General features: G+C 41.0%; 1 protein-coding gene across 4 annotated transcripts in view; it reads left to right on the top strand.

The window, feature by feature from the left end:
- dlg2 (discs, large homolog 2 (Drosophila)) overlaps positions 1–18755 on the top strand; it is an 861897-nt gene that overhangs the window by 795702 nt on the left and 47440 nt on the right. For all 4 annotated transcript variants that reach the window (XM_067986281.1, XM_067986283.1, XM_067986282.1 and 1 more), the window contains 3 exons: positions 14634–14733; positions 16092–16133; positions 16846–16896. In XM_067986281.1, coding sequence (XP_067842382.1) covers positions 14634–14733; positions 16092–16133; positions 16846–16896 — 193 coding nt within the window. The remainder of the gene's footprint in view (positions 1–14633; positions 14734–16091; positions 16134–16845; positions 16897–18755) is intronic.

The following is an 18755-nucleotide window of genomic DNA, read 5'->3' as shown; positions in this document are numbered from 1 at the left end:
GTTTGAATTAAGTAACAGTAACCGCTTTACCAACAGTTTCTGAGGGTAGTCACCCCGCTGAGAGATAAGGGGATGGCAGTTGAAGAGGAAGGAGCAAATTCTCCTCTCCGACATGTTTGAAGCATTGGCTTCTGGTGGGCATCAAAAACTGTGTGCTGGTTCATGAGGGGGGAAATTAAAATGTAGTAGTAATAGGAAACTCAATAGTTAGAGGCGTGGGCACTATCTTTTGCAGTCCAGACTGAGAGTCCAGATTGTTTTGTTGCCTCCCAGATACTAGGGTAAGGAGTATTGCAGAAAGACTGGAAAAGATTATGGAATGAGAGGGAGAGCAACCAGTTATCGTAGGACCCAATGAGAGAGGAAAGTGAAGCCCTGTAGTCTCTGCTACTGGGCACTGCCTTACCATGGCAACTGATTGGCATGACAGCAGAACTAATATGACACCAATGAGATCAGTGAAACCCTGCCTCGCGGTTCTTTCACTGTCGCCAGTGATTTACGCCTTTAGAACAGGCACAGCGAGGCCTAATTGCTTGCAAGTTACTTTGCAGCATGTGGCACAACTCAGTAACTGCCGCTCTTTTGAATCGCAGCTTGTGCAAGCAGTGTTGCAGCACTGCTCCTCTGACAGCTATAGGTATGTGTGTCGGTGTCTGTAAATGCAGGTGTGAGGGTACTAACAGGTGGTGCACAGACCATGTGAGTGTGGAGCACCTTGGTGCAAACTGATCTGCCTTGCATTCCTTTGTTGGTTCTACTACTCTTCCTCCCATAAACTGTTGTAAACCATTGAATTACCACAAAAGTGAAAATTCACCACTTCATTATTGTAGGAAAATGTATTAAAATGTGTGCAGTTCTTAAGAGTAACTCCCAATTGGAAACACTCTACAAGATAAAGGCAAGCTTTTGACAAAGTAATCAAAATGATGTGTATATGCAGGTGAACTGTTTGTCACTTGCTTCAACACAAGGGGCCAGATTTTGCTGTAAAAATAACAGTGAGGCTAACAGCCCTCATCGTTATTTATGTGCAAATTGGAAAACAGCTTCCGGCGAGCGCACATGCGTGGTTAAATGTGGAAATCCGGAAGTTGCGCTCTGAGAAGCCCTGCTCCACCAAAAACTGCGCAAAAACAGTATATTGCTGTCTGGCTCCCCATTTAAACAGCATAAAGTTCCTGTACTGATGTCACAGATGCGGACTAAACTTGCCAACAAAAGTTAAGTCAAGTCATTTCAATGGTGTGATAAGTCTTAGTTACTGCCAAACAACCTCTTTGGCACTGAAAATTAACTTTTACAAGTGTGGAGTCTCATTCCTTCAGATTTTAATTATTGTTGGACATTAAATAGAATGTTAATACATTTTTTTTTCTTTTTCTTTCTGTCTCTTTTATCTCTGTCTCTTAATTCAATCTTTCTTACTGTCTCTTTATTTCAATTTCTGTACCTGATTTGACATTGAATTCACTATTCTAACTTACACTTCCTGGTTCAGACTGCGCTGTTATTAATGATGCTTCAATCTGATTGGTCAAGGAGATGCTTGCCCTGTTCACTCAGGCCCCAGATGCCCTGTAAAGGGCGCTGGGCATTTTGGATTTTTAATTTCCAGTAACTTGCTGTGCAAAAGCTCATAGAAAGCCTATGAGCAAGTGCAAGTCTAATGATGGCTAGCATAAAAGGGAAAGCATAACTTGGGAGTTGGACTGGTGATCCAAGTCCCAAAGGCATTATAGCAGGATGAATAAAACAACCTCCAGTGATATATCTCCAGTGGTATATCTCCAGTCTGCTTGAGTTCAAGTGCAGAGAGTTGGAACTCTCTTCCGCCATCGGCAGTTGATGCTAGCTCAATTGTTAATTTTAAATCTGAGATTGATGGAGTTTTGGTAACCAAAGGTATTAAGGGATATGAGGCTAAGGTGGGTATATGGAGTTAAGTCACAGATCAACCATGATCTCATTAAATGGCGGAACAGGCTCGAGGGGCCTACTCCTGTTCCTATGTTCCTAGAGCAGTACACTAGAGTCCAGTGCTTTTACAGTGGAGGGGCAGTATAAATTCGGTCTAAGCAACCCAATCAGACTGAAAGTTAGAGTTTCTATTAATAATGCCCAACAAGATTGATGCCTTCAGAATATACGTCCAGCTATTGCCTCAGCTGTAGTAAGAGATAGGAGCAGAGTGAAGGCCAAAGGGGTGTTCCTTGCTTTTTAAAAAAAAGCACAAGGCAATTCAAAACAAATCAGTTTCTTCGCAAAGATTTTAAAATGGAAAAAAATATATATATTAACGGGCACGAAGGTTCTATTCTAGTCTAAATCTATCTGCATCAGTTATCTCAATACAGTTAATAAGGAAACAAATCATCAGAGTTGAGTTACATGCCCTTCATGTAAGATGCTTTTACATTTAGTTTTATTTTTGGGTGCTTGAGATGAAGTGAGTACTGTGTAGACTTGAGTTAGGCAACACTGTTACTTGTGCACCTTCATTAGCTGCTGATGAAAGAAATCAGGGAATGGGACATTTTGCATTGGCTTTGAGGAACAGGCTATAGGGAAAAAATAGACCAGATGGACTGCTGTCATTTTACAGTTTCCATCAGCAAAAATCAAATTCAATTAAAACAAATGAAGAAGCAGCAGACTAAAGAGCTACGGGCAACTTCAGTATTTGCACATAGCCTGGGAACTGTTGGATTGAGGCAGGTGCACAACTCGGGGACTAGCTTATGAAATTATTTAGCTGAAAGTGAAAGTCTTTGTTAATAATGTTCAAACAAGGTTGATGCTTTCAAAATTACATTCAGCCATGACCTGAGCGGAGAGCAAAGAGGCTGTTAAAAAAATCCCACAAAGCTGGCCAAGCAATTATTTTTAAAACATAAAATAATATTAATGGGGATTGTATGCAAAAGGACAATGGTCTATGATGCACAGCACCACAGGAGAGGGGCTGGTTATAAATAAACTACAGACCATCCAACTTGTCCGGAGGGAATATTCACTCTGGAGGCATAGTCATAGGCACACTTTCTGAGAAGAAATATATATCCTCAGGAAGCACAATAGTGGGGTTAACCCCAGAAGAAGAAAAGTGGGGATTTTAACTCATGGGTTGAAAGCAGGGGAGAGAGGCCAGACTTCCTGCCCAGGAGTTGTGGGACGCCCAGTTGATTTTAATAGCCAAACCTCATTAATATTTCACCAGCCAGCAACCCCATGAAACGGGTGCAAGGAAGCAGCTGGCTGGCTGATGTCCTGCAAAGATCGAGTGGCCAGCACTCGGGTAAATTGTGGGGTTGGGGCGCCCAGGGCGGCAGAGGTCCAAACTTTCTTTGTGGGGCCCGGAGAAGACTTCTACTCCTCCTAGCCCCACAAAGATAAGTTTCCCACTTACCTGTTGGGCCCTCTGCTCTGCTCTGACAGGTCTTACTGGTCGGAGTGTCCATAGTGGATGCTCCGGCCAATAGGCTGTTAAAATTGTGTCGGGATCTCAGTAATAAGGCCCTGATTTGCATATATTTATGAGGCATCTATCTTAGTCAGGCAGATGCCTCAATCGCCCAGTGTTTGGCACTGCTGCAGGGCAGTATCAGAGCAGCAAAATGTACCGCAAATTTTAACTCCTATTCTGCCCAGTTTCCACCGGACAGAGAGAATTACAATTCCCCTTAATGTGTTCGCTCAGATGGCTCAATGATGAACTGGTTTGGCAAGAGATAGCTTACACATAGGAGGATCAATTTGGGGCGCATGTCCAATGTTGCATACAACTGGGAAGCTCAGTGGTGGGCTGAGAAATTATGCTCAGAAGACTTGGCATGTTGATTCTTGATGGTATTCAAATTGAACATTTTTTTCACTAAGACTATTTCTAGGATACATTACAGTGAAGCAAAAAGATAATGAGCTTGATTTTCTCGGCAAATTGCAGGTGTGTTGGGGGCGGGAGGAGCTCCAGAAATCGGGGAAATCCCATTCGAGTTCGGAGCCCGGCTCCAATCCGCAGACTTCTGGGCTCCCATTGACGCATCTGGGTGCGTGCGCGCCTCCCGAATGTGGAAGTCCCACCGGCAATTAAAGCCAGCGGGATGATCATTTACACAGTTGTTGAGGTAGTTTAAGTACTTGTAGTACTTAATTTTCGGCAGGAGTGCGATTTTGAAGCATCCTCAGTGTGTTTCCGTGCTGTGGGAAACACTCCATGTTGCAACAGATGTATTTCAGCCAACAGCCAGTGAGATATTCAAATGCTTATTTGACAGATGGGGAGAAAAGATCACTTATTGTAGTAGGGCAGTCTGTTATTTCAGACAAAGTTTTGGCTGCAAGATCTTTGTGTTTGCACTGAAAATTCTTACTTTCCACTCAAAATCCTGCTTTTCAAACATATATAACTACTTTGCGGACCCCCTCAAACTCACACCCTCAGGATGGGGGGGGTGCCATGGCTGCATTCACCATTACATCTGAGGATGAACAATGTCACCAGCCTCGCCTAGCAAGGCGTCCACCTCTGCCACGTGGAGCTCCACAATACAATGCCGCGCCACAGGCACCTGCACAAGAGCACAGAGGGCAATTGCAGAGAGAGCGATGTCGGAGGAGGCACTACCCTCGCCACAGGGTCTACAGACCGAGGCTCAGCTTCCTGGACCTCTCTGAGGAGCAGTGCATACGGAAGCTCAGAGTCAGTGGCCAGGTAGTCTCAGACATCTGCAGGCTCCTTCATGCCGAGCTGCTCCCGCTGGGCCGAACAGCATCTCCTTCCCTGTCGCTGTCAAAATCACCACTGCCTTCAACTTCTTCGCCTCCGGATCATTCCAGGATGCCACTGTGGACATCGCCAGGGTCTCCCAGTCATCTGCACACAAGTGCATAAGGCAGGTCACCGACGGCTTGTTCCGCAGGGCCTCACAGTACGTCAACTTCCCCATGGACGATCTCAGCCAGATGGAGAGGGCAGTGGGATTCCACACTGTGGCTGGCTTCCCAAGGGTGCAGGGTGCAATCGATTGCACCCATATAGCAATATGAGCACCTCCACACAAGCCAGGACTGTTCATCAACAGGAAGGGCTATCACTCCATCCACACTCAGCTCGTTTGTGACCCCCACAAAAGATTCCTTCACGTGTGTGCCAGATTCCCTGGCAGCTGCCACGATTCCTTCATCCTTCGGGAATCCAACATCCCACCCCTTCCACGCACCGAACACCCTTAATGGCTGGCTCCTCGGGGACAAGGGATACCCCCTGCTCGGAGATGCCCTCATGTCCCTGTGACAGTATGTCAGGGAATTGCTCATGTCCCTGTGACACTATCTCGGAGATGCCCTCACGTCCCTGTGACAGTATGTCAGGGAATTGCTCATGTCCCTGTGACACTATCTCAGAGATGCCCTCACGTCCCTCTGACACTATCTCAGAGAGTTGCTCACATCCCTGTGACAGTATCTCAGAGATTCCCTCCCGTACCTGTGCCACCATTCCACTCATGCAGGAGTTGGACGCCTCCATCCTCTGCGTGATTGTGGAGAGTGCACGTGGCACCTGTTCTAGCACCTCGCAAATGTGCTGCTGCCCCTCAATCATTCTCCTTTTAAAGGATGGCCCCAGGGTTCAGCATCTGCGTCCAGCTGAGCAGAGGCTGGAGAGGAGTGATCCCACCGCCGCAGACTTTCCGCAGCTGCCCCTGCCACCAGTGTCTGCTCGTGCTCACGTGTGTGGTAACTCACCAGGTGCCAACCTAACTAACTGAGGACTAGGACCCACCGAGGTGTGTGTATCTGCACTGGTGGGTGGCTCGCTCAGATGTGACGGTGCACCCTCAGAGGCCGGCAGGTCCTCTGAGGAATCGCCTTCTGCCGTCACAGCAATCGCTGAAGGCCCTGTAAGAGAACAGAAGGCAAATTAAGCATGATCACAGATGTGTCATGTTGTGATGAGCGTACTGAGGTGCTGAAGATTGCACGGCATGATAACATCAATTCATATTGTGTGTGCTGAATGTTAGTTATGTCACCAGATGTTTGTCGGGTGCCCGTCTCGGCGTCCCCGAAGGACAGGCACTCGAGGGTTCGGCTGAGCTCCAGCGCCTCCTGCTCCACGTCTGTGAGGATGACTATTTGTTGCGGCCCCCCTCCGGTCCTCGTCCTCTCCCGTACATTCTGAGCTCTCTTCTATGAAGGGAGAAAGTACAGATGTGTGAGTGAGTGATGGTGACATGGCCAACCGACGAATGCATTGGTTTGGGTGCGGCTGACTGTGAAAGAGATGCATTAAAGGGTGAGTATGAGACAGAACCATGACATTGTATGAGGATTGGGTTGAGTGGCAGTGGTGGGGTCACTAGTGGGGAGGTGAGGAAGTGGAGGTAAGTTGAGGATGAGCCTTAAGTGGGTGTGGGGAGTGATGTGATAGAGTAGTGTTGGCAGTGCAGAATGAGCTGGGGGGTGGGGGTGCTGATGTGGAAGATAGAATGTAGGAGAATGAGTAAGTGTACTCACTTTGGCTAACCTAGTTAGGTCACCAGCAGCAGCAACATCTCCCAGGTGTGGGAGATGTTGCTGCTGCTGGTGACCTCCTCTGCCACCTGAAGCCTGGCCTTCTTGGTGACAGAGGCAGGCCAGTTCTTCCTGTCCGCCAGGTAGAACACATCCCTCCTCCTCCTCACCCCATCCAGTAGCACCTGAAGTGAAGAACCATTGAATCTTGGAGCAGCCTTGCCCCTGTGCTGGTCCACTGTGGTGTGTGGGTGTTTGCTCCAGGAGCAGCCATTGGAGGACTGCCCTTTTTTAAATAGAGCTCCTCCAGCTGACAGCCTCTGATGAGGGTGCGTAGTCGGCCTACTGCGCAGCTTTTGGACGGCAAACCCAGAAGCCACACTAAGTGGCTCCAATTGACTCGCGATCCCGTGCGAAACGGTCATTTTTTATTGGGCGGGTTACCCACGTGCCCATTCACACCCCCCCCCCCGCTGCTGCCATCTCGCCTCCACACTAATATCGGGGCCAATAACTCATCTAATTAACTTAATTTTTATCCTGTCTTTTGATACAGTCTTTCAAAATACCCACATTTCCTTTCTACACAAGATAAGAAGTGATTTTTTTGTAACTTCTAATGATAAAAGTAGAATGCTTATCAAAGTCTGAATAAATGCATTTTATTTTGCTGCAGAAATGCAACTGTGACATTAAAATGTTAAATCTTTTCAGCAGGGAAGTTATAAATTGTTCTTAGAATCATAGAATGGTCAGAGCACAGAAGGAGGCCATTCAGCCCATCGAGCCCGTGCCGGCTCTTTGTAAGAGCAATCTAGTTAGTCCCATTCCCCCGCTCTTTCCCCGTAGCCCTGCAAATTTTTTTCCTTCAAATATTTATTCAATTCCTTTTTGAAAGCCACGATTGAATCTGCTTCCACCACTCTTTCGGGCAGTGCATTCCTGATCATAACTACTCGCTGCATAAAAAAAGATTTTCCTCATGTTGTTGAAACGGATTCTTTTACCCCTCAGTCTGGTTCAGCAAACACTGAGTCGAATACACCTTTAAAGTTCAACACAATTTTATTTGCAGGACTTAGTCTACAGTATCGATTTTGACTCCAGACAGAGTCTTGTCGATCCTGATAGAGCAAGCCAAGTTACATACAGAAGTTCACACATTTATATAGTATCAGTAGAGGTTGGAACATCATTAACGAGGGTCAACACCAATCATAAGCTGGGCATAGGTTGGCCATGCAGGGTTACATGATTGCAGGCCAATCACAGGTAGTCCACTTGGCTGATCACACCGCAGTTACAACAGCAGAGGGGATGCCTCCCATCTCCCAGCTTGGAATATTCTCCCCTGTCCCTCCTGTTCCTTATCTCCTAGCTTGGAATGTTTTTCGGCCTTGTTGAGCTCAGTGCCGCCATTGATTAACCCGCTCCATAGAGACACCCACACCAGACCTCTAATCTTATCAAGTCTCCTCCACTGATGAGACAATGCAGTAAAAAGCTGAGCATGCAGACAGATGGCCTAAAAGAGGCCCACTGTCCTAACTACTAGCTAACAGGCTACTAATTAACCCTTGCCTAACCGCATTGCTACTTCTGCTACTTTGCCACGTAGGCATTTTACTATTTTACTGGAAACTGACCACGTAGGGATTCTCATTGTCGCCTTTGGTTTTTTTGCCAATCACCTTAAATCATTGTCCTCCGGTTCTCAACCCTTCTACCAATGGGAACAGTTTCACTTTATTTACTTTATCTGAACCCTTCATGATATTGAACATTTCTATCAAATCGCCTCTCAACCTTCTCTGCTCTAACAAAACAACCCCAGCTTCTCCAGTCTATCCACATAACTGAAGTCCCTCATCCCTGGAACCATTCTGGTAAATCTTTTCTGCACCCTCTCTAAGACTTCACATCCTTCCTAAAATGCTGTACACAGAATTAGACACAATACCCCAACTGTGACCGAATCAGTGTTTTATAAAGGTTTAACATAACTTCCTTGCTTTTGTACTCTATGCCTCTATTTATAAAGCCTAGGATCCCATATGGTTTTTTAACCGCTTTTTCAACCTGTCCTGCCACCTTCAAAGATTTGTGCACATATACCTCCAGGTCTCTCTGTTCCTGCACCCCCTTTGGTATTGTACCACTTATTGCCTCTCCCCATTCCTCCTGCCAAAATGTATCGCTTCGCATTCCACTGCGTTAAATTTAATCTGCCATGTGTCCACCCATTCCACCAGCCTGTCTGTGTTCTCTTGAATTCTATCACTATCCTCCTCACTGTTTACTACGCTTCCAAGTTTTGTGTCATCTGTAAATTTTGAAATTGTGCACTGTACTCCCAAGTCCAAGTCATTAATATATAGCAAAAAAAGCAATGGTCCTAGTAATGACCCCAGGGGAACACCACTGTATACCATCCTCCAGTCCACAAAACAACTGTTCACCACTACTCTCTGTTTACTGCCATGTAACCAATTTCATATCTATGCTGCCACTGCCCCTTTTATTCCATGGGCTTCAATTTTGCTAACAAGTCTATTATGTGGCACTTTATTAAACACTTTATACACAAAGTCCATATACACAACATCACCGCTTTGCCCTCATCAACCCTCTCTGTTACTTCATCAAAAAACTCAATCAAGTTAGTTAAACATGATTTGCCTTTAACAAATCCATGCTGGCTTTTCTTTATTAATCCACACTTGTCCAAGTGACTATTAATTTTGTCCTGGATTATTGTTTCTAAAAGCTTCCCCACCACCGAGGTTAAACTGGGTGACCTATAGTTGCCGGGTTTATCCTTATACCTTTTTTTGAACAAGGATGTAACATTTACAATTCTCCAGTCCTCTGGCACCACCCCCGTATCTAAGGATGATTGGAAGATTATGGCCAGCATCTCTGCAATTTCTACCCTTCCCTCAGCAACCTAGGATGCATCCCATCCGGACCAGGTGACTTATCTACTTTTAGTACAGCCAGCCTTTCTAGTACCTCCTCTTTATCAATTTTTAGCCCACCCAGTATCTCAACTACCTCCTCTTTTACTGTGACTTCGGCAGCATCTTCTTCCTTGGTAAAGATAGATGCAAAGTACTTATTTAGTACCTCAGCCATGCCCTCTGCCTCCATGCGTAGATCTCCTTTTTGATCCCTAATAGGCCCTACCACTCCTCTAACTACCCATTTACTATTTATATGTCTATAGAAGACTTTTGGATTCCCTTTTATATTGGCTACCAGACTATTCTCATTCTCTGTCCATTCTCATATTCTGTCCTTGCCCCTCTTATTTCCTTTTTCACTTCTCTGTACTTTCTATATTCAGCCTGGTTCTCACTTGTATTATCAACCTGACATCTGTCATACGCCCCCATTTTCTGCTTCATCTTACTCTCTATCTCTTTTGTCATCCAGGGAGCTCTGGCTTTGATTGCCCTATCTTTCCCCCACATGAGAATGTACCTAGACTATACCTAAACCCTCTCCTCTTTAAAGGCCACCCATTGTTTGATTACAGTTTTGCCTGCCAATCTTAGATTCCAATTTACCTGGGCCAGATCTTTCTGTTACAAATGTATTTTTAGGTTACCAAAGGATCCATTTTGTTACACTAAATGACTTTGGTCCGGGCATGCTTTATAAAATGACATGCAGAAAGCAGGAGAGATGAAATATCTAGTGCTTGTGTTTTAAATCATAGATATGAATAATGTTTAGCATTGCCTCACCTTACTGTCTGATTCACGTAATTCAAACTAGTTCAAACTAAATCAAATTGGGTGAATTTTGTTTTTCAATTTTGCATTTAATGTGGTTGGCCATCTCCAGAGCAATCAAAACATTACAGGACAATGTTTTGAATAAAATAGTAAAATGAAAACTTTCGTAAAACTGTGACAGATTCTAATATAAAATGCAGTGAAATGGAATTATAAAAGATACAGGACTTATTCCTGCTACCTATGAACTTTTTGTTTGAGTGTGATACACAAGTGTTGCCACAGATATTAAGGGATTTGTTTTGTAAAGGAATTGGAGACAAAAGCAGCATTTTTAAACAAAAATTACAGTAGATAGCTTCTAAAATGTAACATTTTGCCTACAATTGTCTTAGATGGTTTAATAAATTAATTAGTAAATTTTGGCTATCAGAAATTTGTGACTGATAACATTTTATTTTAAGACGAGATAAATATAAAGGAGGTATCTTATGCTATATTCTGGTGCAAGAATACTTGTTAACTTTTTGTTGAGGGACAATATACTGAGCAGTGACTTGCTCGAAGACCACTCTCACAAACCTACCATAAAACAGTTCATATGCTTAGATTTTTTTAAACTTTTGCATTTTTTCCCTTTTTTTAAACTCTCACTCTCACCCCTCCTCCCTCCCTTGATTCCAAACTCCTTCAACATCCCAGAGCTCATGGACCAATAATTGAGGCCTTGAGGCATATGGAACAGTAAGTCTGCTGAGGGCCACGGGTGAGGGGGGTGAAATGCCATAAGTAGCCCTGAGCTATTCAAGAGTACTGCTGCTCTTGTGCCATATGGAAGTCACTATGTCAGTATAAATATCCCAATTTCAGTTTGGGTTGGGGGGGGAGCGTAACACCTTTTATCAAGCTACCAAAAACATATCAAATGCTTGAAGTTGCAAAGATCACTCTTTTACTCCCTAATCACAAAAGAGAAAACCTTTTGTCTTTTCACATGCTTACTTACTTTTGTATGTTAAATTAATGAAACACTTGTTCTTCTCAGTTCTTTATTTTGATCTCTGTTGATATATTGGTAGTTTAGTATGCTCTTGCCGTGATTGATCAAATTCCTGCCACTCTGATGGTTACAGTAATTTCACTTTGAACTTGAATTGTAAGAAAGTTTTCATTGCTGTAAATGTAGGGCAAAGTCAAATGTTACATAAAATATAAAATATCCAATTTGACATCAGATTAAAACATTTTGAACTTTTCATCTCTAAACATAAATAGATGCATTTAAATTGTTAGTTTGGACTATTATCTCCTTGCATTCAAAATGCCTTTGAAAATTATTTACAATCAATATCAAGGCAACTGCTTTGATCGCCTGAACATCATTCACATTGTACAAAATCAACTATCCTGACCACGAATTCACGGATCCCAAGTTATTTAAACATCAGGCATTTAAAGAAACCTTTCTTTCAACTATTTTAAGCAAAATCAAACACGCACACACCACCATAAAAATGATGACAAACATGAGCTTCCCTGATGATTCATTGAAGTTATCCAGTAAGTAGCTGGCCATAGAGACCAGGAAGGTTCCAGGTTTGATCCTGGGCCTATGCTGAATTAGTTGATCTCAGCCAGCACTCACACATGAAGAGTGGTCAGCTGGGGGGAGGTGCCATGGAACCGTTTCCCAGCAAGGAGTCGGTGCCTTCTGGAAAGAAGAGGAGAAAATTGGTGGAAAAAGAAGCAGGAAGAAGAAAAACTAAAATGGTGACAGACAACTGTAGATCAAATGTATATGCCAGAATGTTCACTTCTAATAAAGGTTAGCATTATTTAACAGATGATAAAAAAATCTGGTTCATTTTTACATTTGGGATAGACATTTATTCTGTGATATGTTTAGAAAATTGTGCTCAATTTATGATGTTGAGCTGTTGTTCTGCCCTGTGATTAAATACATGTTGCTACTTAGAATTTGATTTAAAAAAAAACAAATGGATATTATCAGTCATTATTACAAACACAGATACATTGAACATGGAGAAAACACTTGCATTTCTGTTACATTTCATGTTTTTTGATGTCCCATTTAATATTAAAATTGCATTTGTCATATAAGACGTGCATGAATCCAAGAAGTTGTTAACACAACAAAGTTTTATTATTTCAGCCAAGCTTTAATTTCCCTGTCTTGATTCCTTTCCTACATAGCATGCTTTGTGTTTTGTTTCATAGCATGATGTTAAGTGGCATATTTTTTTTAAACATGTCTTCATAATGGGCCCGATTTAATATATGGTTGCACTGCTGCTGCGGGATATTCACAGCATATACTGGCATCATTATCACAAAAAACACATCTACAATTTTAATATTTAGTTTCTTCAAACAAAAGTGGTTTGCCCTTTTGTATGCTGAATAGGGCATAACCTTTATTTAACTGTTTTGAGTCAATGGAGATGGTTATTTATGCATCCTCGTGTGCATCAGAATTGATGTAGTACAGAACTATGTGTCCAAAATTTACCTTTCATAATATTGGTAAAACCTTCAACAAAGTTGTATCTCCCCTTCCTCCCCACCCACCCACTTCTGCCTACCATCACCGAAAGGGAATAGGAGCCCTTGCAGAGTTGTGATATCATAAAAATAAAATAAAGTAAAATTATATGGTAATAGATGCAAAAACATCAGTGAGGATGAATGACCTCAGAACTCACCACCAGAATCCCATGCAGTACTTCCCCAGTATAAGACTGAGCATGCCATCTGCTGCATCGTATTGGGCCAGTAATTATGGTTTTTTTTGTTTATACATGGCACAGATGCTGTACTGAATATTTGGTGTTTCAGATGCCAATACAATCTCAACACAACCAGCCCTGACATATTACTGACAAATGTGAAATTATTAAATCGAGCCCAATGTCTTTTGTTCAGAATGTTCCTTTTTTAAATTACTTTTTGTTTCTGAACAAATGTTGAATTACTGTTCAGATGTAAAAGTGGAGGAAAATAGCAGTGACAATGATGCTTATTAAGTTAGCATTTGTAAATAACAGGAATCCCTTAAACTCTTCTCTGACTACAAGAGCCAAAAGTGTTTTTGTACATAATTACTAAACCCCTAAAATGTGCTTATGCATCTGTGCATGTAATGACTAGTAATCAAGGTTTGAGCTACCATTAGTCAAATCACATAGCTGCTCATTCTTTTTAAGATAAACTGCCACTTCAGTTAACATGGCAATTTTAGCAAATGTCACTTTTTCTGGTATTTTTGGGGAATGATTTTATTTGTATGAGTTAGCTAAACTGCTTTGCATTGGACAACAAGCAGACTTGCAAAATCACAGATTGCTTAGTCATGTGTTTAATGCTAGAGCAGCCTATTTTCAACAAAGCCATGAACATCCAAACGAGCCCTATACTCTTTCCATTTTGCTTCTCTCACATTATCGTAGAGACAATGGGATAGATTTTCCACTCACGTCTAATGCTGGCATTAACTTGCCACTCAGGTCTAATGCTGGCGTTGCAATTGGCCGCTCGTTTTCGAAGCCACCCGATTTTCACTTCCATTGAAATCAATGGAAATGAAAATCGGGCAGTTTCTATATTGCAATGCCCATTTTATGCCCGAGTAGCAAGTTAAGAATCTACTCCAACATAACTGAATCTTGAAGGACAATTTTATGAATGAGTCCTACCGACAGGGAGCCTTGCCTGCCAGCTGCATATATCTGAAATCCTAGGCATACTACAGTTTTCTGTCCACTGAAATAAAAGACAGAAAATCACAGGCAGCATGCCCATAAGTTCCCAATATATTCAGCCTCTCGGCAAGGCTGGCTGTTGGTAGTGTGCATTCATAAAAATGGCCCCCTTGTGTCCAGTGATTCATGAATGACTATTTTCACACTGTATGTGTTGAATTGCTAGAGTTCAGGGATGTTTGCAGTTCATGTGTGATATAATTAATATTCCAAGCTGCTCTATTTTCTTTTAAGCAAAAAGAATAAAGGCTCTTTCTGGGCTTTGTTTTAAGCTGGCTGTGCCAGATGCTATTGACTGGTGATAACCACCAATTTCTGCACATCAGGGCTTATAAAGACTCCTGTAATGGAAATATTTTGCATTGACTGAAAAGAATTATCAAATTATATGTTTAGCAAAAGGCTGAAATCTCCCAGAAATGCATTCCCATAAAAAAAACAGCAGTGAGCTTGATCTGAGTGAGGTTTATGATGGCTCGTGAGTATAAGTCACTGCAGTTACTTCCACTTTTACAACCTGTGGGTTTGTCAGCATGAGTATGACAGCAATTACTGTAGTTGTCCCTGTTTGCCCCATGCCTTTTCTCCTTCACAGTCATTCAATGACAAGCGTAAAAAGAACTTCATCTTTTCACGAAAATTCCCATTCTACAAGAACAAGGACCACAGTGAGCAGGAAACCAGTGATCCAGAACGTAAGTAGGCCTAAGAGACAGCATAGCTCATGGTGCACACATGACACCCACATATATACACACTCATACAGAGGCAGGTGAGGCTGTACTACTGTGACCAATGTGTGACAGCAATCTGGATCCCATCAATTTGTTTTTTGTTCCCCAAAAGGAGACCTTTTTATAAACAGGTGTGATAGAAGTTGCTCAGGAAAGGTAGAGACCGTGTCCCTTTTTTTGACAACCTAAGTACATTGTATTTCAAAATAAATACAAATCTGGCCAAGAATTAAACAATATTCCACACTGTTCGAAGAATATGATTATATGCAGTTTTCATGCAATAGATACACTATTTTGGCATGTTTCTGATATGCCCCTGAATTACACTAGCATCCCTTTGCTACTATAATGTTATGTTCGTCTATTTAACTTACTAAAATTCACAAAATCTTAAAAGATGGTCGTACCACCTCAGCAGACACTGTCAATCTATGTGTTGATAGTTCAATATGAAATACAGTTTGCGTATGGGAACCAAAGGGATACTGTCTTTGAATTGCACCATTTTGGTATGTATTAATTCAGGAAAAAAACCTCTGGAAAAACAAGTACGGTAATGCCACAGTGCCATGTGAAAATACAATTGGGCTCCTGATTGGCTTATCTGCATGGTCTGTCATGGTAGTATTCAGTTCAAATCCACTGACTTCTTCCTTCCTCTTCTGCGGTTATTCTTCCTGTCTTTGCTTGCTGTCTGGGGACTACTGTGCAGGAGATCCCCGGGTTAGCCGACGATGGTTATGGAACAAAGACTCTGAGTAAGTTCTGAAGAATGGCCACAATAACATGTCACTATATAATTATTATTTTTTTGAATTATTATTTGCATATATCCCCAAGGAGAGCCCCAGCATGTAAAAATGGAGCTTTAGTTGGAAACCGATATGAATGCCCCGACCTTTTTAGTTTCTTTTATTTCTGCATGATCAGTTGAAACTAGTGCACAAATCACCGTCTTAACACCTATTAGAATGTCTTTTTCTGTCTTGATGACATCGATTGTTTATATTATATTAATAACTTTGAGCTTGTGCTGCTGGGACGCACAGCACCATGTATGGACAACATACTATCCAAGAATCTGCACCGCTCCCCACTCCCTTCTGCACTTTTCAAACCCCCATCCCCCCCCAAACAAACCAATTACTACTGCTGTTTTAAATGCTATTTCTCAATATAAGCTCCTTTATGTTTTAATTATGTATATTTCTGTTATGCAGCATGTGTTCAATTCCCTTTCTTCAAATCTATTTATGTTGACGCTGCTTTCTGGTGATTTTTTTAACACTTCCTAATTTGCTATATTGTTATTGCAGAACATGTTACTTCTAATGCCAGCGATAGTGAAAGTAGCTGCAGTAAGTTTATTTTATTTTTGAGTACCATATTTATTTTTTGCTTACAGCACTTGATGAAAGCAAATGGTTTTAACAGACATACTTTTATTATGAGATACATCATATCATTCTGTGCATCATTCTGTTCTCCGCTGTACATTCAAACAGTGGATGACAAATATTGGATCTGAAACCTCTGGGGCACATTGTGGCTAAATGATGCCACACTTATTTGTTCTTCAGACATCTATGATTTTAAATAAAGCACTTTTCAATCTAAATATTTCTTTTTAGTATACATTTTTAAAAATTCTGTATTAATTACATTGCTTATTTTATTTAGCATTCAATTCACTTGTTATGTGGTTTGTCAAAAATAGCCATTTGCTTTAGAATAAAATACTGTTTGTATTGCTTGTTAATCTCCTCCTGTGATAAACTGGAATGTCATAGAGCATTTTCTTACTTTGCAATTGGGATTTATTAGAAGCAATCATTAAAAAACAACACTTCTGCAATAAATTATTTGATGGTCAAATAGTAACTTGGAAAAATGAACCCCTTGAAAAGCATATTTAGCTCAAAATGCTCTATGAAAGATCTTGATTTTAATGATTTTATGCCCTTTGTATTCTGAACAAATGCTGTAATTTTAAGGTTTTGAGTAAGCTTTCTTTTAATAAGAACTGGAGTAAAGAATTTTCTTTGAGATGTATTTTTTTTCTACGATCAGGGGGCCAAGAAGACTGCATCCTTTCATATGAACCAGTTATACAGCAAGAGAGTAAGTCGAATAGAAATGCTTAAAAAAAGGGCTTTTGTTGCATAATTCAGAACTGTTTTTTATGGTCAGCCAACCAAAAAACTATGAAGTTCACATTGCTTCAGATGTATTCGTTCTTGTAAAAATATATATAATAAAAAATTCATTGCATTGTCAATTACATCATTGCTCCCTTTCTGTTTGTGATTATGGCAAAATTTGTTGCTACTTTACCATAGTAACGTATCATCCCTTTAAAGGACTCAGAGCCACAGTGCAGACTGCAACTCTGGTTAAACGTGCAAATCTTATCTCAAATAAGAAAGAACTTCCAGTCATACTTGAGAACAGTTTGTCAGTGTTCTAGTATGGCAGCATGCACAAGACTCTCTGTGATTCTGGTTAAGAAAGCCTGAGGAAAGAGACCTGTTACTTGTATTTTTCCTCTTTTAAGTGTTTGTCTAGTTCCCTCTTAAATGCTGTAATAGACTGTTTCAATTGCTAATTGTGATAATGCATTTCATAGCCTAGAAAATATTTCCAGGAAAAGCTTTCTTCTAACCTCGCCCTTTATGCTTTAGAACTAATACTAAATTTATGCACCTTGTTACCAATTCACTGACCGGTAAAAATAATCTTTCACTATTTACTCTCTCAATTCCTTTCAAAACTTTGAACACTTACATTAGACCCCCTCCACTTAACCTTCCATGCTGTAGTGAACACAGTCCTCTTTGAAGCCTGGCATCATAACTATATCCTGTCATCCATTTTATCCTAGGGATTCTAAATTGAATCTTTTTCCTTGACTCTTAAAATCTTTCTGTAATGGGATGCCTAAAACTATACACGGTGGAAAGTTGTAGAGTATTTTCTTAGTTTGCAATTGATATTTATTATGAGTAATAATTTTAAAAAACCCTTTTTCAACAATTGGTTAATGAGTTGTTTGAAAGCCTAATAGTAACTTTTGGAAAAGTGAAAAGCATATTTAACTCAAAATCCTCAATGAGAACTCTTGATTTTAATGTTTTTTAAAGATTTATCATCCCATCTCCTCACTTTTGTACTCAGTGCTATATTTATAAGACCCAGAATCCCATTTGCCCTTTGTATGGCTTTTTCTATCTGCAAACCGACTTTTAAACAATTGTGTATTTGAACCCTTAGATTGCTCAGTTCCTCCACTCCCTTTAGAACTTTACTGTTCTGGTGCATTTCTATACTCTCTTCTTTTTTTTAACCTATGTACAAAGTGCCACTTTATCAACTGCTTTTTCAAAGTTCAGATTTACCACATCCACTGCAATCTACATGCATTTTCTTGAAAGATCCAATTAAATTAGTAAATAACTGGTCTTTACAAATCCATGTTCACTGTACCTAATCAGCCCATACCTTTCTGGCGTTCACTAATGTTATTCCTCTAGCAGTTTACCTATTATCAATATGAGGCTAACTGATCTATAATTACCTGGCTTATCCCTTTTGCCTATTTTGAGCAGCATGTAACATTTTCCACCTTACAGTCCTTTGGTAAAATTCCCAAAGAATTTTGGCCAAGATGCTGTCTTGGTGCAAATTTTCAGCATCTCAGGAATTTGATGTGTGTGGGAAGTTCTGAATACAGTAACAATGGCTCCTTAGAATATGGAAATTGTTTAAGTCTTGATTTCTTAAATATTTGCCACCCTGACTTAAGATTGAAATTATGGTAATTGTACAATGATACTTAATTATTAATCACAAGTTGTAATCTTTTTTCATATGGTAGAGAAATATTTAAACTTGTTCATTACTTGGTAAGTGGATTTGAGGAATTCATCCCTATTTTCTTTTCACCCACCAAAATCTGTTAATAGAACTTTAGTCAGAAAAAA

The sequence above is a fragment of the Heptranchias perlo genome, chromosome 6 (assembly GCF_035084215.1).
Source record: "Heptranchias perlo isolate sHepPer1 chromosome 6, sHepPer1.hap1, whole genome shotgun sequence".
NCBI lineage: Eukaryota > Metazoa > Chordata > Chondrichthyes > Hexanchiformes > Hexanchidae > Heptranchias > Heptranchias perlo.
This window is presented reverse-complemented; position numbering and strand designations above follow the sequence as displayed.